At 53.0% G+C, this 23,238-nt stretch overlaps 1 protein-coding gene across 2 annotated transcripts in view; it reads right to left on the minus strand.

Moving 5' to 3' along the window:
• GRTP1 (growth hormone regulated TBC protein 1) overlaps positions 1-23,238 on the minus strand; it is a 39,862-nt gene that overhangs the window by 2,719 nt on the left and 13,905 nt on the right. For both annotated transcript variants that reach the window (XM_032246300.1, XM_032246301.1), the window contains exons 5-7: positions 19,155-19,251; positions 3,773-3,945; positions 3,513-3,698 (exon numbers count right to left, since the gene is read on the minus strand). In XM_032246300.1, the coding sequence (XP_032102191.1) occupies positions 3,513-3,698; positions 3,773-3,945; positions 19,155-19,251 (456 nt within the window). The remainder of the gene's footprint in view (positions 1-3,512; positions 3,699-3,772; positions 3,946-19,154; positions 19,252-23,238) is intronic.

The raw sequence follows: 23,238 nt of genomic DNA on the forward strand, positions 1-23,238 counted from the left end.
ACCATCACACACCAGCCTTCATTCACGAATGCAGGGTGATGCTACACCATCGCACACCAGCCCTCATGAGCGCAGGATGACGCCACACCGTCCCACACCAGCCTTCACTCACGAGTGCAGGGTGACGCTACACCATCACACACCAGCCCTCATGAGCGCAGGGTGACGCTACACCATCGCACACCAGCCCTCACGTGCGTGGGGTGACGCTACACCATCACACACCAGCCTTCACGAGCAAAGGGTGATGCTACACCATTGCACACCAGCCCTCACGAGTGCAAGGTGACACTACATCTCACACCAGCCTTCACTCATGAGCGCAGGGTGACACTACACTGTCGCACTCCAGCCTTCATTCACAAGTGCAGGGTGACGCTACACCATCGCACACCAGCCCTCACGAGTGCGGGGTGACACTACACCATCACACACCAGCCCTCACGTGCGTGGGGTGACGCTACACCATCACACACCAGCCCTCATGTGCGTGCGGTGACGCTGCACCATCACACACCAGCCTTCTTCACTCACGAGCAGAGGGTGATGCTACACCATCGCACACCAGCCCTCAGCACAGGGTGACACTACACCATCACATACCAGCCCTCACAAGCACAGGGTGACACTACACTGTCACACACCAGCCTTCACTCATGAGCGCAGGGTGACACTACATCGCACACCAGCCTTCACTCACAAGCACAGGGTGACACTACACTGTCGCACACCAGCCTTCAAGCGCAAGGTGACGCTACACCGTCGCACACCAGCCTTCACTCACGAGCACAGGGTGATGCTACACTGTCGCACATCAGCCTTCACTCATGAGCACAGGGTGACGCTACAGCACTGCACACCAGCCCTCACGAGCGCAGGGTGACCCTACACCATCGCACACCAGCCCTCACGAGCGCAGGGTGATGCTACACCACACACCAGCCCTCACGAGCACAGGATGACGCTACACTGTCACACACCAGCCTTCACTCACGAGCGCAGAGTGACATACCATCGCACACCAGCCCTCATGAGCAAAGGGTGATGCTACACCATCACACACCAGCCTTCTTCACTCACGAGCGCAGGGTGACGCTACAGCATTGCACACCAGTCTTCACTCACGAGCGCAGGGTGACACTACACTATTGCACACCAGCCCTCACAAGTGCAGGGTGACACTACACCATCGCACACCAGCCTTCACTCACGAGCTCGGGGTGATGCTACACCACCACACACCAGCCTTCACTCATGACGCTACACCATCGGACACCAGCCTTCACTCATGACGCTACACCATCGGACACCAGCCTTCACTCAAGTGCAGAGTGATGCTACACCATCACACACCAGCCTTCACTCACGAGCACAGGGTGATGCTACACCATCGCACACCAGCCTTCACTCACGAGCTCAGGGTGATGCTACACCATCGGACACCAGCCTTCACTCATGACGCTACACCATCGCACACCAGCCTTCACTCACAAGCGCAGGGCGACACTACACCATCACACACCAGCCTTCACTCACGAGCACAGCCTGTTTTCACCAACACTGTCCTTAGGTCTTGTGGGAAGAAAGCAGATCTGATCCTCTAAAATCACTCAGCCAGGAAACGCCATTCAGACTGTGTCACAAAATCAGCATATTAACAAAAATTACAATCAAGAAGAAAGGCAAGAATCAAATTGTGTTTCTAAGAATCAGAGACTATGGAATGACAGATTATGGGGACCCCTTGTGAATCACGAACACACAACAGTCCAAACTCACACGGGTGGAGGCAGGGGCTGCGGCAGCTCCACACAGAGACTCCATCACCCAATGCACCAGCGACTCCGGGTGAGATTTTAGATTCATTTGAAGGTTGTGCTCGGTGTGGTGACTCAGGCCTGCAATCCCAGCACTTCTGGAGGCCAAGGTGGGAGGATCACTTGAGCTCAGGAGTTTGAGACCAGCCTGGGCAACATAGGGAAACCCCATCTCTACAATAAATTTTAAAATTTTCCAGGCATGGTGACAAGTGCCTGTGGTCCCCGCTGCTTGGGAGAATGGCTTGAGCCCTGGAGGTGGTGACTGCGGTGAGCTGAGACTGCACCACTGCACTCCCCTAAGGCGCAGATGGAGATCCCCTTCTCCAAAAAGAGCTTGGCTGTCAGTCTTGTGGGAAAGAAGCCAGCCACAGAACAACAGGCACATGCTCATCTCCCCCAGGGCAGCCTGGGCTGCTTTTCCCCGTGCACGTCACGGCTCTTTATGTTAATTATTTAGTGATATAACTCAGAAGGCTATGACAGAAGACACCTTACTGTCTGTAGTCTCTAACAGATCTGAGGGGCTCAGAGTCCTGTTTACCGTTCACCACTTCACCTTTGGACAAAGCTCATTCTAGGAAAATAACTTATCTCCAGCACACCCTGGGCACAGCCAAGCCAGCTGCAAACGAGGTTCCTGGAGCAGACCCTCCCAAGGAGGCCTGGGCCTTGGCTCCCTCTCAGGAAGCTGATGCTCCATGAGGCTCTGAAACCTTCTCACCCAGTGGCCAGCAGCCTGACCTCCGAGGACGGGGAGCTCTCCCCCTCCGGCGAGGCACGCGTCCGTGGCGAAGCGCTCATTTTACCTGACAAGCCCTCGAGTGAGTCACAGCTGACTGCTGTGTCCTCTGCCAAGGGCTTGTGTCTGACATCTCTCGTTTGTCACCACAGTTTTCTATTTCTTTTTTTTTTTTGAGACTGAGTCTCACTCTGTTGCCCAGGCTGGAGTGTAGTGGCGCGCTCTCGGCTTACTGCAACCTCCACCTCCGTGTTCAAGTGATTCTGCTTCAGCCTCCCAAGTAGCTGGGACTAGAGGCGTGAGCCACCACACCCAGCTGATTTTTGTATTTCTTAGTACCGATGGGGTTTTGCCGCATTGGCTAGGCTGGTCTTGAACTCCTGGCCTCAGGTGATCTTTTCGCCCTCAGCCTCCCAAAGTGCTGGGATTACAGGTGTGAGCTATCGCACCCGGCCACCACTCTGTTCTCTTTGATGAGGCCCTGGCTGCTGAAATACCCCCCACGCCCACCATGCTGCATCCAGAGGGGCCCCGAGCCTCCATTCCCTCTCAGGGAGCGATGAGCAGCATCCGGGGCCTGAGCCTGTCCTAGCCTCTTGGCCTCCTCAGAAGGCCTGTTGGGTGCGGCTCCCACGTCACCCTCATCAGGGCCTGAGTCTCTACCGCCCACGTCAGGTCCAGGACCCAGTGGGGAAGCTGGGCCTCGGGAAGCCGCTGTTCCAGCAGCACAGACAACAGATGCAGACAGCCTGTAGGACCAGGAGCAGCGTCCACAGGGAGAGGAAAGTCCTGGGAGGCCAGGCACGCAGGACAGAGCCAGAGGCTCACTGACACTGGTGCCCGTCCTGTGCACCCTCACGTAGTCAGAGCAGCCCTGGGCTGCAGGTAAGGCGGGGCCCCCCAGCGGAAGGGACGGAGCCACGTGTGCCCCGTGAGCACCCGCAGACACTTACCTGCATGAACGTGTGACACTCCATCACGAAACTCCCTTTGGTAATCTGCTTAAACTTATCGCAAATGTCTGGAATGCTGGTGGCTTCCAAAATAAACTCCTGGTGTTGCTTAATTAAGGTCAGGGCCACCCGGAAGATGATCTTCGAGCCTTCGTTGAACAGACAGTCCCAGATCCGAAGCACTGTCTGCAGAGACACAGAAACCATGTCACTCCCTGGCAGCTTCCCTGCCCGCCCCGGGCCCTAAGCGAGGCGCTCACCTCCACAGGCAGGACATCCACAAACAGGCAGATGAACCAGCGGGACACCACCAGCGTCCACAGCACGCCGAGCTGCTCCATCAGGGCCCCCACGGCCGGCAGCTTTGCCCGAACCAGCTCCCCCAGCACCTCCTGGTCGGTCTTTAGGCCCAGCATGGCCGGGGTGTAGTAATCTGCCAGGTAGGGGGAGAAGAGACCCTGACACTCTCCTCACCTCCACAAGCCCCACTCCCCTTATAGCCAAAGAAAACAGGGCCACCCCACAAGGACCCCTCTCAGGAGGGAAGGAGAAAGTGGGAGAGGAAGAGTCGGGCTGAAGCCTGCAGACACAGGGCTCGTGGGGAGCGACCCCCACAGCCAGGCCTTTTAGGACATTCCTGGGGCTGAAGGGCTGGGCTGGAGGCCGCCTGGCTGGGCGTCAGTTAAAATCTGCAGGTCGAGGGCCAGGCGTGGCGGCTCAGCCCTGTAATCCCAGCACTGTGGGAGGCTGAGGCAGGCAGATCACCTCAAGTCAGGAGTTCAAGACCAGTCTGGCTGATAATGGAGAAACCCCGTCTCTACTAAAAATACAAAAATTAGCTGGGTGTGGTGGCAGGCACTTGTAATCCCAGCTATCTGGGAGGCTGAGGCAGGAGAATTGTTTGAACCTGGGAGGTGGAGGCTACAGTGAGCTGAGATCACGACACTGCACTCCAGCCTGGGAGACAGCAAGTCTCCGTCTCAAAATAATAAATAAATAAATAAAAATCTGCAGGTGAAAAACAGAGTCCCAAGGAGATGCAGGCACCCCCATGTTCCTAGCAGAAATATTCACAACAGCCAAGAGACGGAGGCAACCCACGTGTCCATTGGCACGAGTGGATAAGCAAAACATGAATGGTCACACGATGGAGAATCATTCAGCCTTAGAAGGGGAGGGAGTCCGGCCTTCCGTAGCAGGCGGAGGGAGGGAAGGAGTGACGGGGACCAGGATTCTGTCTGGGAAGATGCAACAGCCCTGGAAAGCGCGGCGGCGATGGTTACACCACGAGGTGAGCGGCCCTGATGCCACTGAGCTGGAAATGTGGGTAAGAGGGCACATTCCGCATTCTGTGCGTTTTACCACAAGAAAAAATACACTCAGACAAATGCTTCTAGCAGCGCGTCCTCCTTTCGAATGGACATTTGTGTCACCAAAGCACTTCTGCGTTTCCCACGTCATTTTTTAGCTTGCTCATGTAATGATTTACAGTAAATTTTAGTGCTTGGATTTGCACTGGGAAAGAGTTCAGTATGTGACCCGTGTGATCGTGCCACACCCTCCCAAGTGCGTCTGGCCCCGTCCTGCAGGTGCACAGCCTCGGCTGATGCCCACACAACTTGGCCTCTTGCCGTGCGGGGCTGAGCTGTTCTTGCTCTTTTATTTATTATTTTTTAGACAGAGTCTCCCTCTGTTGCCCAGGCTGCAGTGCAGTGGCACAATATCAGCTCACTGCAACCTCTGCCTCCTGGGTTCAAATTATTCTCCTGCCTCAGCCTCTCTAGTAGCTGGGATTACAGGCACCCGCCGCCACACCTGGCTAATTTTTGCATTTTTAGTAGAGACAGGGTTTCGCCACGTTGGCCAGGCTGGTCACAAACTCCTGACCTCAGGTGATCCACCTGCCTCGGCCTCCCAAAGTGCTGGGATTACTGGCATAAGCCACCGTGCCCAGCCTGTTTTTGTTAATTGAATATCTTGGCTAAGATAGAACCATCACAAACACTGACGCAGCATCACAGTCCTGTCACTGCTTTTCAGAGTAAGCACACGGTGAAGTCGGTTTAACAGTAAATACTAATGCCTCTGAAGGTGGTTTAGCCAGAGCCAGCTCAGCGAGCAAATGCCAGGGATTAAAGTCCTCCCTTCCATATCCTTGTTTTGTATCTGCCTCTGGGGCTCTGAGCGCTTTGCTCTTCTTTACCTTCTTAGCTGAGTACATCCTGGTGCAGCTGGGGACAGAGGAGTGAAGAACCATCAGCGCCCACCCTGGTTCTACAGGTGACCCCAATCCCACAGGTGGCGTGGCAGGGGGCCCTGAGCTCCAGGCAGCAGGGGGTCTGCAGAGAAGCATAGCCTGACCTTGGCCCCAGATACAGAGAAGCTTAGAGCAGCTTCCAAAAATAGAGGCGCTGAACTCATTCCCTAAACTCCACGGGGCTGAGCCGGCCACCAAGGGGAGGATTAAATGAAAGCCGCAGCTGCTTTCCTTTCCTTGAACATTGAGGGCAAGGCAGTTCCTCCCAGGCCCAGCCGGCACAGCAGCCAATCCCTGCAGAAAGGGCTCATCCCTCCGGGCTGACACGCAGGCACTCATGTTCCCAGGAGTGACCACCTCACCTGGTCTTGGCTCACCTCCCTAAGGCCCCTTGTCCCTGTCCTTCTGGGGACATCCACACCTCTGCAAACAACCCAACACTGCACTTGTCACCAAGGATCCGGGATGGCGCCTCCCGGGCCAGGACAGGTGGGGGCGCAGCTCTGACATTCCCCTGCAAACCCCTCAGGGTCTGCGGTCAGATGTGGGCAGGGGCCACACAGATGGTGACCATAAGCATCTCCACGTGGCTGCAGCTTCCTCCTCTACTTCATTCCCACTCCCAGATCTTCCTCTGTGAGCACGTGTGAGTCCAAGACACACTCTCACATGCACTCACAGGCCGGGTCTCCACCCAGGTGCTTTCAATTAGAAAATAAAGGGTATGAGGTGAAGACTCAAAAAACTTTCATTTTTTTTTTTTTTTGAGAAAGGGTCTCTATCTGTCACCCAGGCTGGAGTGCAATGGTGCTATCACAGCTCACTGCCGCCGTGACTTCCTGGGCCCAAATGATCCTCCCGCCTCAGCCTCCTGCATAGCTGGGACCACAGATGTGCACCACCACACCCAGCTAATTTTTTGTTTTGTATAGAGACAAGGTTTTACCATGTTGTCCAGGGTGGTCTGAAACTCCTGGGCTGCCAAAACATTAAATGGTTTGCACAGACTTCTATGAAGGGAGCTTCCATTCCCAGGGGCATCTCCCTCTCCCTACCAGGAAACACACTCCTGAAATCTGCATCTCAAACCTTACAAAGTGACCAGGTGTTCTGGCTCACGCCTGGAATCCCAGCACTTTGGGAGGCTGAGGCAGGTGGATCACCTGAGGTCAGGAGTTTGAGACCAACCTGACCAACATGGTGAAACCCCATCTCTACTAAAAGTAGAAAAATTAGTTGGGCGTGGTGGTGCAGGCCTGGAATCCCAGCTACTCAGGAGGCCAAGGCAGGAGAACTGCTTGAACCTGGGAGGTGGAAGTTACAGTTTGCCAAGATAGCACCATCGCCCTCCAGCCTGGGTGACAGAGTGAGACTCCATTTCAAAAACAAAAACCTTACAAAGCAGCCTTGTGGACTTAATTTTCCTGATTTTCCTTCCCAGAAGCCTGAAGGTAATAGGCACCCAGGATGGTGAACATGCCCAGGCTCCAACCACGCTTTCCCAGGTTGTGTACGACGCACGTGTTGATAAATGTCTGTTTCTCACTCATTATTCAGTCTTCAGCCAGTCCCAGGTACAGAGCCCAGCTGGGGGACCTACGGCATACATGGTAAGAGATTTCTTCATGCACACGCACACCACACAGGCACACACACACCACACAGGCACACGTACACCACACACAGGCACACTCGTGCACATGGGCACACGTGTACACGCACACCACACATGGGCACACGTACACCACAGACACACACATGCACATGCACACCACACACAGGCACACACATGCACACACACACCTGCATTCCCTGGACAGTGTGAGGCAGAGCTATAAACACACACCACACATGGGCACATGTACACCACACATGGGTGCACAAATGCACCACACGGGCAAACACACACCTGCCTTGATCCCCTGGACTGTGAAGTGGAGCTGTACATGCACACTACACACAGGCACACACGTGCACACACACACCTGCCTCGATCCCCTTAACAGTGTGAAGTGGAGCTGTACATGCACACTACACAGGGCACACATGTGCACACACATACCACATATGGACATACATGGGCACATATGCACACCACACACGGGCACACACATACCACACACAGAAACAGGGACACATGCGCACACACACACCACACACAGGCACACATGTGCATACCACACACAGACACACATGGGCACATATGTGCGCACACACACCACACACGGGCACACACTGGCACACGCACACCTGCCTCGATCCCCTTAACGGTGTGAGGCAGAGCTGTACACGCACACCACACACAGGCACACACATGCACACGCACACCTGCCTTGTTCCCCAGACTGTGTGAGGTGGAGCTGTACACGCAGTGCCCCATCACACCAAATGCTCCAGGGTGTGCTTCCCCAAACAACGGCCTGGCCACCTAGACCCGAGTCAGCACCACCTCCTAGTTCCCAGACACCTTCTGAAGGTGTCCAAGGACTCCGTGAGTACAGTTTCCACAAACACGTCCCAAGGAATCCACACAAGAACAAGCTTAGGGAGCCGCACTGACAAAAGGCCCAGTGACACACATTACGCCAGAGGTTCCTGGAGATACAGGCTGGTCCAGGTCTGGGGCGGAAGGCTCACAGGATGAGCCCAGAGCAGCCCGTCCTGCAGACGCGAGGAAGCGGCTGGCACCACAGTCACATGCACAGGACTCAGGAGCCAACCAAGAGGCTCCCGCGGGCCACAAATGGGGCAATCTGAGCTTCAAGGACAAAAACCCTCCCATGTGCAGCCCCGGAGTTCACAATTACAAGGACACACATCATTGCCCGACCCCCTTCCAATGACCAGACGCCAATTTACGATCTTGAGGGTGGGGCCGTAAAGCCAAGGGATCCAGCATTTGTCCCCCTCCTCTAAAAACTCATAGCCTCAGGTGACCTGCCCGCCTCAGCCCCTCAAAGTGCTGGGCTTCAAGGCCTGAGCCACTGTGCCCAGCCTATCCTGCCCCTCTAATGAACTCAGATCTCGGGTCTTGCCACCAGTCTATCGGAAATTCCAAGGAAAGGGGCTCAGCCAGAGGCTGCTGGGGTATTCGCATCAGGAGAGCCTGCAGCCCACGTGCTTGGACAGGAAGAGAAAGAGGTGCAGATTCCCATGCACAGACCGAAGGGCCCAAGGCTCCTCACGTGTAACCCGGGGTGACACTAAGACACACAGTCCAGGTGCTCACGTGCATGGCAAACCACAGAGAACCGCACGGAATGGTGTGCTCAGTCAAGAAGCTGGGATCCCGTTACCACCTTTGGCAAATACATGAACGCACCGATCACCACTTCACCGTACGCTTGAGATGGGGACACTGTGAGGTATGTGGATCATACCTCAACAGAGATGTCTCTTCAGTGCCTGTGCTTTAAAAAAAAAAGTATGGGGCCGGGCGCGGTGGCTCAAGCCTGTAATCCCAGCACTTTGGGAGGCCGAGGCGGGTGGATCAAGAGGTCAAGAGATCGAGACCATCCTGGTCAACACGGTGAAACCCCGTCTCTACTAAAAATACAAAAAATTAGCTGGGCATGGTGGCGCGTGCCTGTAATCCCAGCGACTCAGGAGGCTGAGGCAGGAGAATTGCCTGAACCCAGGAGGCGGAGGTTGCGGTGAGCCGAGATCGCGCCATTGCACTCCAGCCTGGGTAACAAGAGTGAAACTCCGTCCCAAAAAAAAAAAAAAAAAAAAAAAAAAAAAAAAGTATGTATGTGTGTATGTAGGAATGAATGAACAACAGGATCTTGCTCTGTCACCGAGGCTGGAGTGCAGCGGTGCAATCTCGGCTCACTGCAGCCTCCACTTCTCAGGCTCAAACAATTTTTGTGCCTCAGCCTCCCAAGCAGGGGGGATTACAGGTGTGCGCCACCACACCCAGCTAATTTCAGCATTTTCAGTAGAGATGGGGGTTTTGCCAGGTTGGCCAGGCTAGTTTTTAACTCCTGGCCTCAAGCAATCCACCCACCTGGGACTCCCAAAGTGCTGGGGTGACAGGTGAGAGCCGCCACGCCCGGCCCAGTGCCTGTGCTTTTATATTTGTTTATTTATTTGAGATGAGTCTCACTCTCTCCCCCAGGCTGGAGTGCAGTGGCATGATCTTGGTTCACTGCAGCCTCCACCTTCCAGGTTCAAGCGATTCTCCTGCCTCAGCCTCCTGAGTAGCTGGGATTATAGGTGTGTGCCACTATGCCTGGCTAATTTTTTTACTTTTTAGTAGGTATAAGGTTTTGCCATGTTGGCCAGGCTGGTCTCGAACTCCTGACCTGAGAAGATCCGCCTGTTTCAGCCTCCCAAAGTGCTGGGGTTACAGACGTGAGCCGCTGCGCTCAGGCCGCTGTTTCTAAAAGCACAGGAGCCAAACACAAGAGGCTCCCGAGGGCCACACATGGGGCAAACCAAGCTTCAAAAAGGACAAAAACCCTCCCCTGTGTGCAGCCCCCGGAGCTCACAATCACACAGACACTCACCACTGCCCGGCCCGCTTCCAATGACCAGACGCCAATTTATGATCTTAAGGGTGGGGCCATAAAGCTGAGCGATCAGCATTTATCCTGCCTCTTCTAAAAACTCATAACTCACAGGCATGTTTAGAAACATGCCTGTGCTTTTAGAAACACGTGAAGTGCTCTCGCACACAGGGGACATCCTGGGACGGATAACACGGGAAACCCTCTGCAGGGTCCGGGGGACGGAGAGGGAGGGACCTGCTTTCCTACCACCCCACCCTGTGCTGCTACGACTGTTTGCAGCCAGCCTGTGACTTTTGCACCTAGAAGCTGACTAGTTAATAAAGTCAGCTGAAAATATAAAGCAATCGAGAAAAACAGAAAATAATGAAGAACAGCAAATGTTTACCGAGGGATTAACTTGGTTCAGAGTATGAATCAGTAACGCACGCCGAAAACAGAACCGCCTTTCATTCTGAACTCAACCACTCTTCTGGATTCTCAATTTGAGATGATAAATAAGCAATAAGGTTGTCCTAGGGTTAGAAAGAGAAACTAGTGGAAATTCCAAATTTTCTAGACAGAACAAATCTTTGAACAGAAATAAAAGTGCCTAATCCTTCGGGTAAAGGAATGACTTTCTAAGCGGGGTGGGCAGAGCAGAGAGGGCCCCTCCAGCAGCTCAACAGACTTCAACAAACACGAGCACAAGAGAACAGACTGCTTTTTCCTAACTTCTGTAAGTTTCACCAATTCTTAAACCTATCAGTTTTACAATGCTAAAAGTTTTATTTTTTTATTTTTCATATTTATAAATACCTAATAGGTGTACATATTAATGGGGTCCATGTGATATTTTGACACAAGCATTCAGTATGTTATGATCAAATGTGGGTCGCTGGAGGCCAGCCGCGGTGGCTCACGCCTGCAATCCCAGCTCTGTTTTTGAGACAGAGTCTTGCTGCTGTCACCCAGGCTGGAGTACAGTACCAGAAACAGCTCACAGCAGCACCAACCTCCTGGGTTCAAGCGATCCTCCTGCCTCAGCCTCCCGAGTAGGTGGGATTACAGGCACCTGCCACCACACCCGGCAAATTTTTGTATCTTTTAGTAGAGATGGGATTTCCCCATATTGACCAGGCCGGTCTTGAACTCCTACCTCAGATGATCCGCCTGCCTCAGCCTCCCAAAGTGCCGGATGATTTCCGAGAACCACCGAGCCTGGCCGGAGTCTCGTTCCTTCTGAGGCTGAGCGGCACTCTGCTCCGTGTGTATGCCCCACTTTCCTCATCCATCCGTCTGCGGTCGGACACCGGGGTCAATCCCATCCTGGCTGCAGGAACAGTGCCGCGGCAAACGCTTTGACAGACACCCTACAACAGAGTCACTTCCTTTCTTTTGGATACACACCCAGCAGTGAGAATAAGACAGATTTTTTGTGTGTGTGAAGGCAAAATAAGTACTGTAAAATTTAATTTAAAAAAACAAGAGGCCGGGCGCGGTGGCTCACGCCTATAATCCCAGCACTTTGGGAGGCCAAGACAGGTGGATCATGAGGTCAAGAGATCAAGACCATCCTGGTCAACATGGTGAAACCCCATCTCTACTAAAAATACAAAAATTAGCTGGGCATGGTGGTGCGTGCCTGTAATCCCAGCTACTCAGGAGGCTGAGGTAGGAGAATTTCCTGAACCCAGGAGGTGGAGGTTGCGGTGAGCCAAGATTATGATATTGCACTCCAGCCTGGGTAACAAGAGTGAAACTCCGTCTCAAAATAAATAAATAAATAAAATTAAATTAAAAAATAAATAAATAAATAAACAAGAACATGCAAAGGACTCTGCACCCTCTAGGTGTAAGCTTCAGCCCCCAATCCTCCTCTGAAAGGCAGGTGCCCTCCACATGCTGGGAGCTAGGAAGGGCCAACTGGGTCTCAGCACCAGGCTGGGTTCTCCTCTGCCTAGGAGTCTCCACTGCTGCCTGCAGACACTGAAGGGCAGTGGGGGGGCTCTGGCCGTGGTGAGGGGGTGAGTTGAGGGGGGCTGGCTTTGGAGTCACCCACTGGGATGCCCCTGCCTGCACCCCATGCCAGCTATGCAGGAGACCAGCCCCTCACCCTGGGCCCCACCTCTGCACTGGGAATGCGAGACCTCACCTAAGGTCCTGAAGCCCTGAGGACAACGGACGCACACCGGCCAAGTACCCGCCTGGCACTCAGCCCTAAGACATCCCTAGGACTGTAGCAAGCATCCCTGCAGACAGCAGACGTGCTCGGGTGAGAGGGCCCTGGGAAAACCTGCCGCGCTCCCCAAGTGCCCTGCACAACTTTCCAGATTCCAGAAAAGGTGCAGAGAAGCTACCATGAAATAGTGTTTCTGATTTGCTTACACTGTTACATTTCACAGGTAAAAAGCTAACAGACCCGTTATGTGTCAGTTACACAAACTGAGGCCAGATGTGGTAATCCCAATACTTTGGAAGGCTGAGGTGGCAGGATCACTTGAGCCCAGGAGTTTGAGACCTTGGGCAACACAGCAAGACCCTGTCTGTACTCAAAATACAAAAATTAGCTGGGCATGGCAGTGCACACCTGCAGTCCCCAGCTAATTGGGAGGCTGAGGTGGGAGGATCCCTTGAACTGGCGAGGTCGAGGCTGCAGTGAGCTGTGATCGTGCCACTGTACTCCAGCCTGGCAACAGAGCAAGACCCTGTCGCAATAAATAAATACACTTTAGAAGTAGCTAAGATCTCTGGTTAAATACTTAATAGAAAACTGAGCAATTATTTAAATTTTAAGATCCCACTAAATGAGAACAACTACCTTAAATTCAGCAGTTTCTTAGCATACAACTCAGTAAAACTTTAACTGCTATAATTAGGAGACCCCGATTGGAAAAGCAGCAATCACTTTTTTCCCGAATGTATACAGTTTTTTTTTTTTAAGTAGCTTATGGAGAAAGTTGGTACCGAGAGGCCCTGGATTGCACAAAGAGCCTTCTGTGCAACCGTCTGATGTGTGAGTCCACGGATCTGGAAACCTGTGTGTAGTGAGCCCGGCTGCCTGATTACTCGGTGTAATCTGATCCCAAAACAGATGCTCCTGACCCCAGAGATGAGCCTCCTGTGACAAGCCAGCCCAACGGGGCATGGCCCAGGCCACGTGAGCACCGCCCCCAGGATGGGCGACCTCAGGGAAACCCTCTCAGGAGGACGCAGGAAACACACCTCTGATGTGGCAAGTGGGGTGCTAAGAGCCCATCTCTGCTCACAGGGCTGAGCTGTGGTCCCGACAGAAGGTGGCTTGTCAGTCCGTATCTCGGCCAGTCCTTCCAGCCAGAGCTGAGGGGATTCTATGGCGAGTTATTATAACCTGACCTATTTCCCTATTTTTCAAGGGAAAGCAGGTCAAACCCGTCTTTCAGGATGCAGAGTGCTGACTCAGGACTGCACTGACTCATGACTGACGCCTGTCCCGAGACGAGACGCGGCCCCTTCCACCCTCAGACACGTGGCAGAGCCTGGCGAACCTCCTCCTCTGAGGTGGCCGGGAACCATCGCCCGCCTGGGGTGCGGCCTCTGCACCTTCCCCTGCGTTCTTTCCATGCCTTGTTTGAATGGCGATTGAGGAAGGTCTTCATGGGCTCTGGAAGAGGCCAGGGGTGTGGCAGGTGTTCTGGGCTGAGAACTCGGGGTGTGGGAAGTCTGTGCGTGGATGGTCACAGGCCACGGGTAGCGTGTCCTCGGGTCCCTTCCTAACTGAATTGGGATTAGAGGCATTTGCTGGTAAAAGTAACTCCCTTAACTGGACCCCTCTCTAAGTGACAAATGAGCAATGCATCAGTCAGTCCTCCTGCCTTCCACAATGGCGGTGGGAGAAGTCTGGGGAGGCGGCTGCGGGGTGCAGGCCTCGGGTGGGGAGGCCTGGGATGGGATCGCAGCCCCTTGACGCGTTGGGGGCCTGAGTACCAGTTACTTAATCCCCACCAGCCTCAGCCTCCTCCTTTGTAGAAAGACGACAATGTGCATGACATTTTCAATGTCCAGGCAGACTTGGCCCATGGCCGCTGCTCCACAGCAGGGAGGGTTCATTTTGCATCACTGGCCTGGAGGTCTCGGGTGGCTGCAGAGGGCTTCACTCCACCCGTCTTTCCATCTGCACCTTCATGCCCACCAGGGAACCTGGCCATGGGTTCACAGGCCTGGGGGCCATGCAGGTCTCTATTTTGTAAATTTCCAGTTAGGCACATTCTTCACCTGATGTTCTGCTGAGCTGTTTTTTTCTGCTTTGTTTGTTTGTTTGTTTGTTTTTGGGTCAGAGTTTCACTCTTGTTGCCCAGGCTGGAGTGCAATGGCCCAATCTTGGCTCACTGCAACCTCCAACTCCCAGGTTTAAGCAATTCTCCTGCCTCAGCCTCCCAAGTAGCTAGAATTACAGGTACATACCACCACACCCAGCTAATTTTTGTATTCTTAGTAGAGACAAGGTTTCACCATGTTGGCCAGGATGGTCTCAATCTCCTGACTTCGGGTGATCCACCTACCTCAGCCTCCCAAAGTGCTGGGATTATAGGCGTGAGCCACTGCGCCTGGACTTTCTGCTTAGATTTTTAGAAATTCATCCACAGAGTCCAGGCACTAACCCTTTGTTCATTATATGGATCAAAGAGAGTTTCTCCGAACCAGCAGTTTACCTTTTTACTTTGCTTATGAAGACTCTTACCAAAATTAGTTTTTAAATATTCATGTAACTAAAATTATCGATGCCATCTATGCTTTTTTGAATTATGTTCAGTAACTTCTCCCCTACTCCCACATGACACAATTGTTATATATTTTGTTATCTGAGTTTCAAAATTTTGATTTTTTACATGAGTCTTAAATCCATCTGGAATTAAAATATGGGATTAATTTTTTCTTCCATGCAGTGAACTGTCACTGAATTATGTTTTAAACAGTCTTTTTCCCATTAACTGACATATCTCACAGAAGACATTCCCGTAGATTAACATGTTCACCGACTGGTTGATTTCTGTCTGGCTTCGAAATTCTGTTCCATTGATCTGTTCATCCACTCGGAATTTAATGCACTTTGGAAGGCAGAGGTGGGAGGATCACTTGAACCCAAGAGTTCTAGACCAGCCTGGGCAGCACGGCAAGACACCATTTTAATTATGAGAGCATTACAACATATCTCGAGTGTTCTTTCTTCAAGGCTTTTTGGCTTTGCCCTTGATTCTTCCACATGATTACGCAATCCTTGCATTTCAGGAATAAACTATCTTCAAATAAAAAAAAACTTCGTAATCAACTGTAGGTTCAAGTTCCTAATATTAATAATTAAGATTTACATAGTTCTATTCAGCAGTGAGATTAGCCTATATGTTGTCAAGGCTGTACTACTTCACAACATGAACTGATGAGCAGTTTCTCTTTTTTATTTTCTGCAAGATTGATTTAATTAACTAATCAATCAGTTATTTAATTAGACAGGGTCTTGCTGTGTCACCCAGGCTGGAGTGCAGTGACCTGATCTCAGCTCACTGCAACCTCCGCCTCCCAGGTTCAAGTGATTCTCCTGCCTCAGCCTCCCAAGTAGCTGGGATTACAGGTGCCCGCCATGATGCCCAGCTAATTTTTGCATTTTTGGTAGAGATACGGTTTCAGCACATTGGCCAGGCTGGTCTTAAACTCCTGACCTCAGGTGATCCGCCCACCTCGGCCTCCCAAAGTGCTGGGATTACAGGCGTGAGCCACTGAGGCCAGCCCAGTTCCTGTGCTTTTATTTGAGATGGAGTCTTGTTCTGTCACCCAGGCTGGAGTGCAGCGGCAAGATCTCAGCTCTCTGCAACCTCCGTCTCCCAGGTTCAAGCGATTCTTCCGCTTCAGCCTCCCAAGTAGCTGGGACTACAGGCGTATGCCACCTTGCCCAGCTAATTTTGTATTTTTAGTAGAGACGGGGTTTCTCCATGTTGGCCAGGCTGGTCTTGAACTCCTGACGTCAGGTGATCCTCCTGTCTCAGCTTCCCAAAGTGCGTGGTTACAGGTGTCAGCCACCAAGCATGGCCACATTTTTTTCTTATCAGTCTTGCCAGGGATTTGTCTACTTATCAGTTTTCCCAAAGGAACAGATCTTTGTCTCAGTTCACCTTTTCTTTTGCTTCTGTTTTCTGTCACCAATTCTCACTCTTTCACATGAGTTATGTAGGTCTGTAAAAACTCTGGAAATACATACCCCAGACTGGTGATGGCACAGCGGTTACCTGTGACTAGGAGACAAATGGGGATGTGCTAGTGAAGGCAGGTCGTTTTTTTTTTTTTTTTTTTTTTTTTTGTAGCGATGGGACGGTCTCACTTTGTTGCTCCGGCTGGTCTCAAACTTCTGGGCTCAAGTGATCCTCCCACCTTTGCCAAATGCTGGGATGACAGCTGTGAGCTACTCTGCCCGGCCTTGTCAGTTTCTGCTTATTTCTGGTTTTTGTTTTTTTGAGATGGAGTCTCTCTCTGTCTCCCAGGCTGGAGTGCAGCGGGGTGATCTCGGCTCACTGCAACCTCAGCCTCCTGGGTTCAAGCTGATTCTTGTGCCTCAGCCTCCCAAGTAGCTGGGATTACAGGCGCCTGCCACCACGCCTGGCTGATTTTTGTATTTTTAGTAGAGATGGGGTTTTGCCATGTTGGCCAGGCTGGTCTTGAACTCCTAACTGCCAACCTCGGTCTCCCAAAGTGTTAGGATTACAGGCATGAGCCACAGCACCCCGCCGTCACTTTTTATTCAATAAAAAGTACTGTATTTTTTGAACTTCTGAAATGAGAATATATCTGTGCATTTCTTATATAACTTAAAAAGCAGCAATTAAGAGCAGGGTAACCGTGGCACCGGGACGACCCAGTTCTTAGAGAAGGTCGTATATCGGCTGCTTTTCTCTGCCCCTGGGAGAGCTCTGAAGGGATAGGAATAACCCGTTTCCTCCGGGATCCGAAAATCTTAGTTTCATACTTTCTTTCCTTTTTGAATCCAGACCTAGTTGCACTGCAGTTTGGTTCAACTTAATCTCATAATGGATGTCGGAAATGGCACCTCATGAACTGAGAAGGCGCCTGTCCCTCACACCAGCACCGTGGGACTTGCCCCTGCCCTCTGGGTTGGCGCTGAGCCCTCTGACCTGAGTTCTCACCTGCTGCTGCTTGGGGTCGCCCTCTGCAAAGACAGGGACTCATATGTGTTCACCAGTGTTTCCCACACCCTCAACAGTGCCAGAACACGACAGGCGTTCAACAAAAATGTGGTGAAAAGAACTGCAGGGCCCACGGTGGTGAAGATTCGCCATGATTCGCACTGGGATGTAAGGACAGCAGGCTGAGCTGTTTCCACATTTGGAAGTCTCCTGACTCCACCTGCTTCTAAGGTCACCATTCCACCGCGGTCCAGGCGTTCACCAAGCTGAGCTGAGACAGCAGCATCCTTTCTGCCCCGCTAGGCTCTGCCCGCTGCTGCTGCCACGCCGGGTCCCGGGATCTCTGTGGGGCTCCCTTCCTCTGGGGTGGGCAGCTCCTCAAGCTGGTCTCTGCGCCCTTGGGTTGAGGGTGGCACCGATTCCTCCCTGCCCTTAACGATGCGCTCAAGCTTCGCCCCGTCAGTGACACACTCTGCGGTCTGTCGGTCGCACAGTCTGGATCTGAACCAGGTGCTGCCGCATACAGTGGCGGTCAGCTCAGCACGCGAATTCTCCGGGCCTGCAGTATCTGCACCCTGGAATGGGGTCGGTGACTGTGTACATGTGCTGCGGCTGTCCCGAGGCCAGACGTGCGCGGCTCAGCGGGAAAATGACAGCGCAGGCCTCGAGCTCGCCAGGCAGGAGCTGAAGCCACACTCGCCCCCACGCTCCAAACACCAGGGGCTGGCCGGGCTGCCCCTCACATCCCCTCCTCCCTGCAGGCTGAGCACACGGCCCCCTAGACCCAGCACCACAGCCAGGCTGGGGACCTGCGGAGTGGTCCCAGCCCCTGGCCCTGCCCACTCCGCAGCTCCTTCTCTTCCCAAGTGACCTGACCTGCAGCTCACAGCCTATTATCCACTAATAAACATGAACTTCATAATTAAACATCAATAAACAGAAAAGTAGAAAGGTTTGAAAAGAATGATTTTCACCTTAAAAAGTAAGTAATTACTTAAAAAGTGACTGTAGATACATACAGGGTAATTATTATACTCTTACTGGTAACTCAAACTCAGTTACACATACATGAAACCAAGTGAGCCTCTCAGAGATTCTGTGACCAATACAAACTGCACCGTGGCACTCGGTGGACACAGAAGTTGCCAACCGAGGGAGGGGTGAGCCAACCACATGGCCCCAGCTGCCCGAAAGTGCCAAGACAGGGCACGAGGCCCCCTGCCGGCCCAGGGGTGAGCAGCTGCTGCAGCCGGGACCTGGGCACTCACACGGCCTTCTCCTCTTCAGCTCAACTACAAAGACATTTTTTTTTACTGCAAAAAGATTTTTGGCCAGGCACGTGAGCTCATGCCCGTAATCCTAGCACTTTGAGAGGCCGAGGTGGGTGGATCACCTGAGGTTAGACCAGCCTGGCCAATGTGATAAAACCCCATCTCTACTAAAAATACAAAATTAGCTGGGCATGTTGGCACGCGCCTGCAATCCTAGCTACTTGGGACGCTGAGGCAGGGGAACTGTTTGAACCTGGGAGGTGGTGAGCCGAGATCTCGCCACCGCACTCCAACCGGGGCGACAGAGCGAGACTCCATCTCAAAAAAAAAGGATTTAACCTCAACTCCTAAACGGTTCAACCGTGCTTTAATTAAATCTTGATTTCTCAGGGAAATCATTTTGGTAGCACCAGAAACAGGACCGTTAAGGCATACAGCAGGAATTTTCAACATACCAGGTAGTATTCTTCCAACAAGAGCATCTAACAGCCAAAAAGATTCTTCTTCATTATTTGTGATGAGAATCAGATATCCTGCTATAAAATTCATTCCCTGAAATTAGAAAAAAGAGAAACAGAAATTCCCATTGAGTTTACACAATTCTGCAATCATTCGGCTACTAACTACCCCATTTCAATATCTCCTGCTCTCCCCTAAACCTGCATAATTCCAGAATGATCCTTTAGTAGGTTGCTAGAATTGCTAAGTACCTACCATCCAGTGATGTGTTTGGTCAGGCTTTCATGAAGAAAAGAAAAAGCAAAAGGAAATAAAGAAATCCTGAATACTAAAATTAAAGACCCTTCCACTAATGGTAACCTTGTGATATAATAATTTACCACTGGTTTCTAAAGAAATTTCTATCTACCAATAGCATAAAACTCTCTATCAGAGATAAAACTATACCAACGACCACATTTTATAAAAACCGTAAGGAACACGTTCTGACATTTGGGTGTTGGGAGAATTTCGTGGTGGAGACCCTTTGGGGAAATCAAGGTGCACACGTGTCAAAGGGTGGGTGCTGCCTGCAGACATCACAGATGTGACCCTTTCCATCGAGGCAGTCCCAGACCCCGGGGGCTTCGCAGCCCTGAGTCGGCGCCATTTCCAGGCGACTGGGTTTTACGACTTAAATTCCCTTGTCACTCATCTGTAATTTTTTTTTATTTTTTTAATTTTTAAAAATCTTTTGGGTGCTGTGACTTGGATTGTAATTTCTAAAATAGTATTTTTCTAGTAATAAGGGGAAAGAATCCAACTTCAGTCAACCAACATCAATTAACATGATAGGAAGTGCGGAGGGGCAGCCACAGAGCGCGGCGCTGGAGCACCACAGTGGCCTCCGTCGCACACGGATGTGGCGCTGCCCTCCTGGAGCCAGAGCACTCGTGGACATGCGCAGCCTTACCCGACCCCTGACCTGGAGCTCCCCTTAAAAACAGACCCTACGAGTTTGACTCAAAAACCAAAGTAACCAGTGCGGAGAGATCATGATCCATAGGTTGATGATGGAAGTGCTGGGAAGAACCGACCCCTTTGAGCTGATGACAGAAATGTGAGGAGACCTCTGTGGCCGAGAGCGGGCCCAGGGAGACCTCTGTGGCCGAGAGCAGACCCCTTCGAGCCGACGGTGCCACCGGTCCTGGGAGAGGGCCACTGTGTGGACACCATCAGCACAGGGAAATGCAGGTGGGCGACTGCCGTGCAGAAAACTCAGCACGGGCCGGGCACGGTGAGGGATCCTAGCCCTGTGGGAGGTGGAGAGGGAGGATCGCCTGAGCTCAGGAGTTCAAGACCAGCCTGGGCAACATGGCAAGACCCCAATCTCTACAAAACATACAAAAAGTACCCGGGCGTGGTGGCGCACCTGTGGTCCCAACTCCCAGGGAGGCCAAGGTGGGAAGCGCTTGAGCACAGCAGGTTGAGGCTGCAGTGAACCAAGATCGTGCCACTGCACTCCAGGCTGGGTGACAGAGCGAGACCCTGTCTCTAACCAAAACACAAACAAACAAAAAGCTAAAAAGGCAGAACACAAGATCCTACGTGCACTGCGTAACTCTACACGTATGCTATGCATTGAACTGTGTCCCCCGCCCCCAGATTCATCTGTTGAAGTCCTAACCCCCATCCCTCAGGCTGGGACCCTGTTTGGGAGAAGGACTGTTGCAGATGTGGTTACAGACGGGGTCAGGGTGGTGTAGGTGGGCCTGAATCCGACAGCCTGGTGTCCTTGTCGCAGGCGGGGCTTTGGACACAGGCACGCACCGGAGAACGCACGTGGAAATGCAGGCAGAGACTGGCGTGGTGATGCCACCCGCCGGGGGGCACCCAGGACTGCCAGGACCCAGCAGAGCTGGAGCGAGGCCTGGGACAGTCCCTCCCTCACGGCCTCAGAAAGAACGCGCCCTATAGACATGGCGACCTCAGACACACAGCCTCCAGAGCTGAGAGAGAATTTGTTTCCACTGTTTACCAGGCTGTGGTGTTTCATTGGGGCCTACAGCAAACTGACAGGTGCACATCTGTGCATACAATGTGCATAGGTGCCTCTAGGTTCCAAAGCCACCTCAGCTCTGCCATTCTGTTAGTATACAACACTGTGTTTGGTTTTTCAGAATAGAGATGGGGTCTTGCTATCCTGCCCTGGCTGGTCTTGACCTCTTGACCTCAAGCAAACAATCCCCCTGCTTGACCTCCCAAACTGCAGGATTATAGGCAAGGGCTACCCAGGCGGGTGGTGGTTTTTGGTGTTTTGGGTTTTTTTGAGACAGGGTTTGCTGTGTTTCCCAGGCTGGAGTATAGTGGTGCAGGCTTGACCTCCCAGGCCCAGACGATCCCCTCACCTCAGCCCCTCCAGTAGCTGGGACCGCAGGCATGTGCCACCACACCTGGCTAATTTAAAAAAGGGTTTTCAGAGATGGGGTCTCACCACCTTGCCCAGGGTGGTGTCTGCATTTTAAATAAAGCCGTTTTTGGCAGGGCATGGTGGCTTACGCCTGTCATCCCAGCACTTTGGGAGGCCAAGGCAGGTGGATCACCTGAGGTCAGGAGTTCAAGATCACCTGGCCAACATGGTGAAACCCCGTCTCTACTAAAAATACAAAATTAGCCGGGTGTGGTGGCACGCACCTCGGGGAGGCAGAGACAGGGGAATTGTTTGAGCCCGGGAGGTGGAGACTGCAGTGAGCCGAGATCACACCACTGAGCTCCAGCCTGGGCGACAGGGCAAGCCTCTGTCTCAAAACAAAAAGCTGTTTTAAGCAGAATGATGCAGAGGGTTTCCTGGCGGTTCTACCTCAACTCCAGAAGGCCAAAGCCTTGCTCCTGGACAGCCATAAAGGCTGCGAGTGGCAGGAATCCTGTCGGCAAAGGCAGGACCCTCCCAGCTTCGCCTGAGGCGGCACTGCCTGCCCGCTGCAGAGCCACACACGCCAGCCCGAGGTGCGGCTGTGCTGGCGGCGGTGTCCCGTGGCTCTGCTGCTGGCCTGTCATGGGGGCTGTCCTCCTCACACACGTCTGCCCTTTCACCCTCGGGAGCATTCACTCTGCCAGGGGCCAGGCCTGGGGCTGTCGGGCGGGGCTCCGAGGGCCAGTGGCCCACATTCCCACAAATGTTCACTCCAACTGCATTTCCTGGAGGGTGCATGCCTGTCTCCTGCTCCTACAGGACGTTACGGAGGCGTCCCTGGGACTGCCAGTTAAAACAATTTAATTTGTTTCAAACCACCCATCAGGACGAGGTCCTTAACTGTCCTCCTAGAAACGTTTAAGCCACAACCCCAAGGAACCTGTGAAGCACACGGCCTGGGTGCCAGGAGAGCTCTCCAATTCTGTGCCAGCCGCGGGTGCAAGGCTCCCAGCCACGGGGACTCACAGGCAGTCCCGGGCCGTGCATGCCCCTGGAAACCTTCTGGAGGCCAGCGCTGCCCAGACGCCCGCCCTGCCCTCGGGAGGCTCCGAGACTGGAGCGGCACAAGCGGCTAAAGGCCTGGACAGGACACACCCGGCTGGGAGACTGCGCGGCTCCTGGCTGCCCCATTCCGGCCTGTCTCCTCCACCAGTTACCGAGAACAATGCCCTTCACGTGCGCCCAGCTAGGCGGCCCCGGGAGGCGCAAGGACTCTCCCAACCACACCTGCTGGTTCACACCACGGAACCAGCCAGCTGGGGGCAACAGTGTAGGCGGCAGACACGCCGGGAGCGCCTCAGAGGACCAATCACACCCCATACTACACGTGCCCCACAGAACAGCACACACACCCACGGCACACGCGCCCCACAGAACAGCACATGCACCCACGGCACACGTGCCCCACAGAACAGCACACGCACCCACGGCGCACACGCCCCACAGAACAGCACACGCACACCACAGAACACCCGCCATATAGCACACGCACCCCACAGCACACACGCCCCACAGACCAGCACACACGACCCGCAGAACAGCACACGCACCCCACAGCACACGCGCCCCACAGAACAGCACACGCACCCCACAGCACACGCGCCCTACAGAACAGCACACGCACCCCA

The sequence above is a fragment of the Sapajus apella genome, unplaced genomic scaffold (assembly GCF_009761245.1).
Source record: "Sapajus apella isolate SASKATOON/1434 unplaced genomic scaffold, GSC_monkey_1.0 scaffold60, whole genome shotgun sequence".
In the NCBI taxonomy this organism is placed as follows: Eukaryota; Metazoa; Chordata; class Mammalia; order Primates; family Cebidae; genus Sapajus; species Sapajus apella.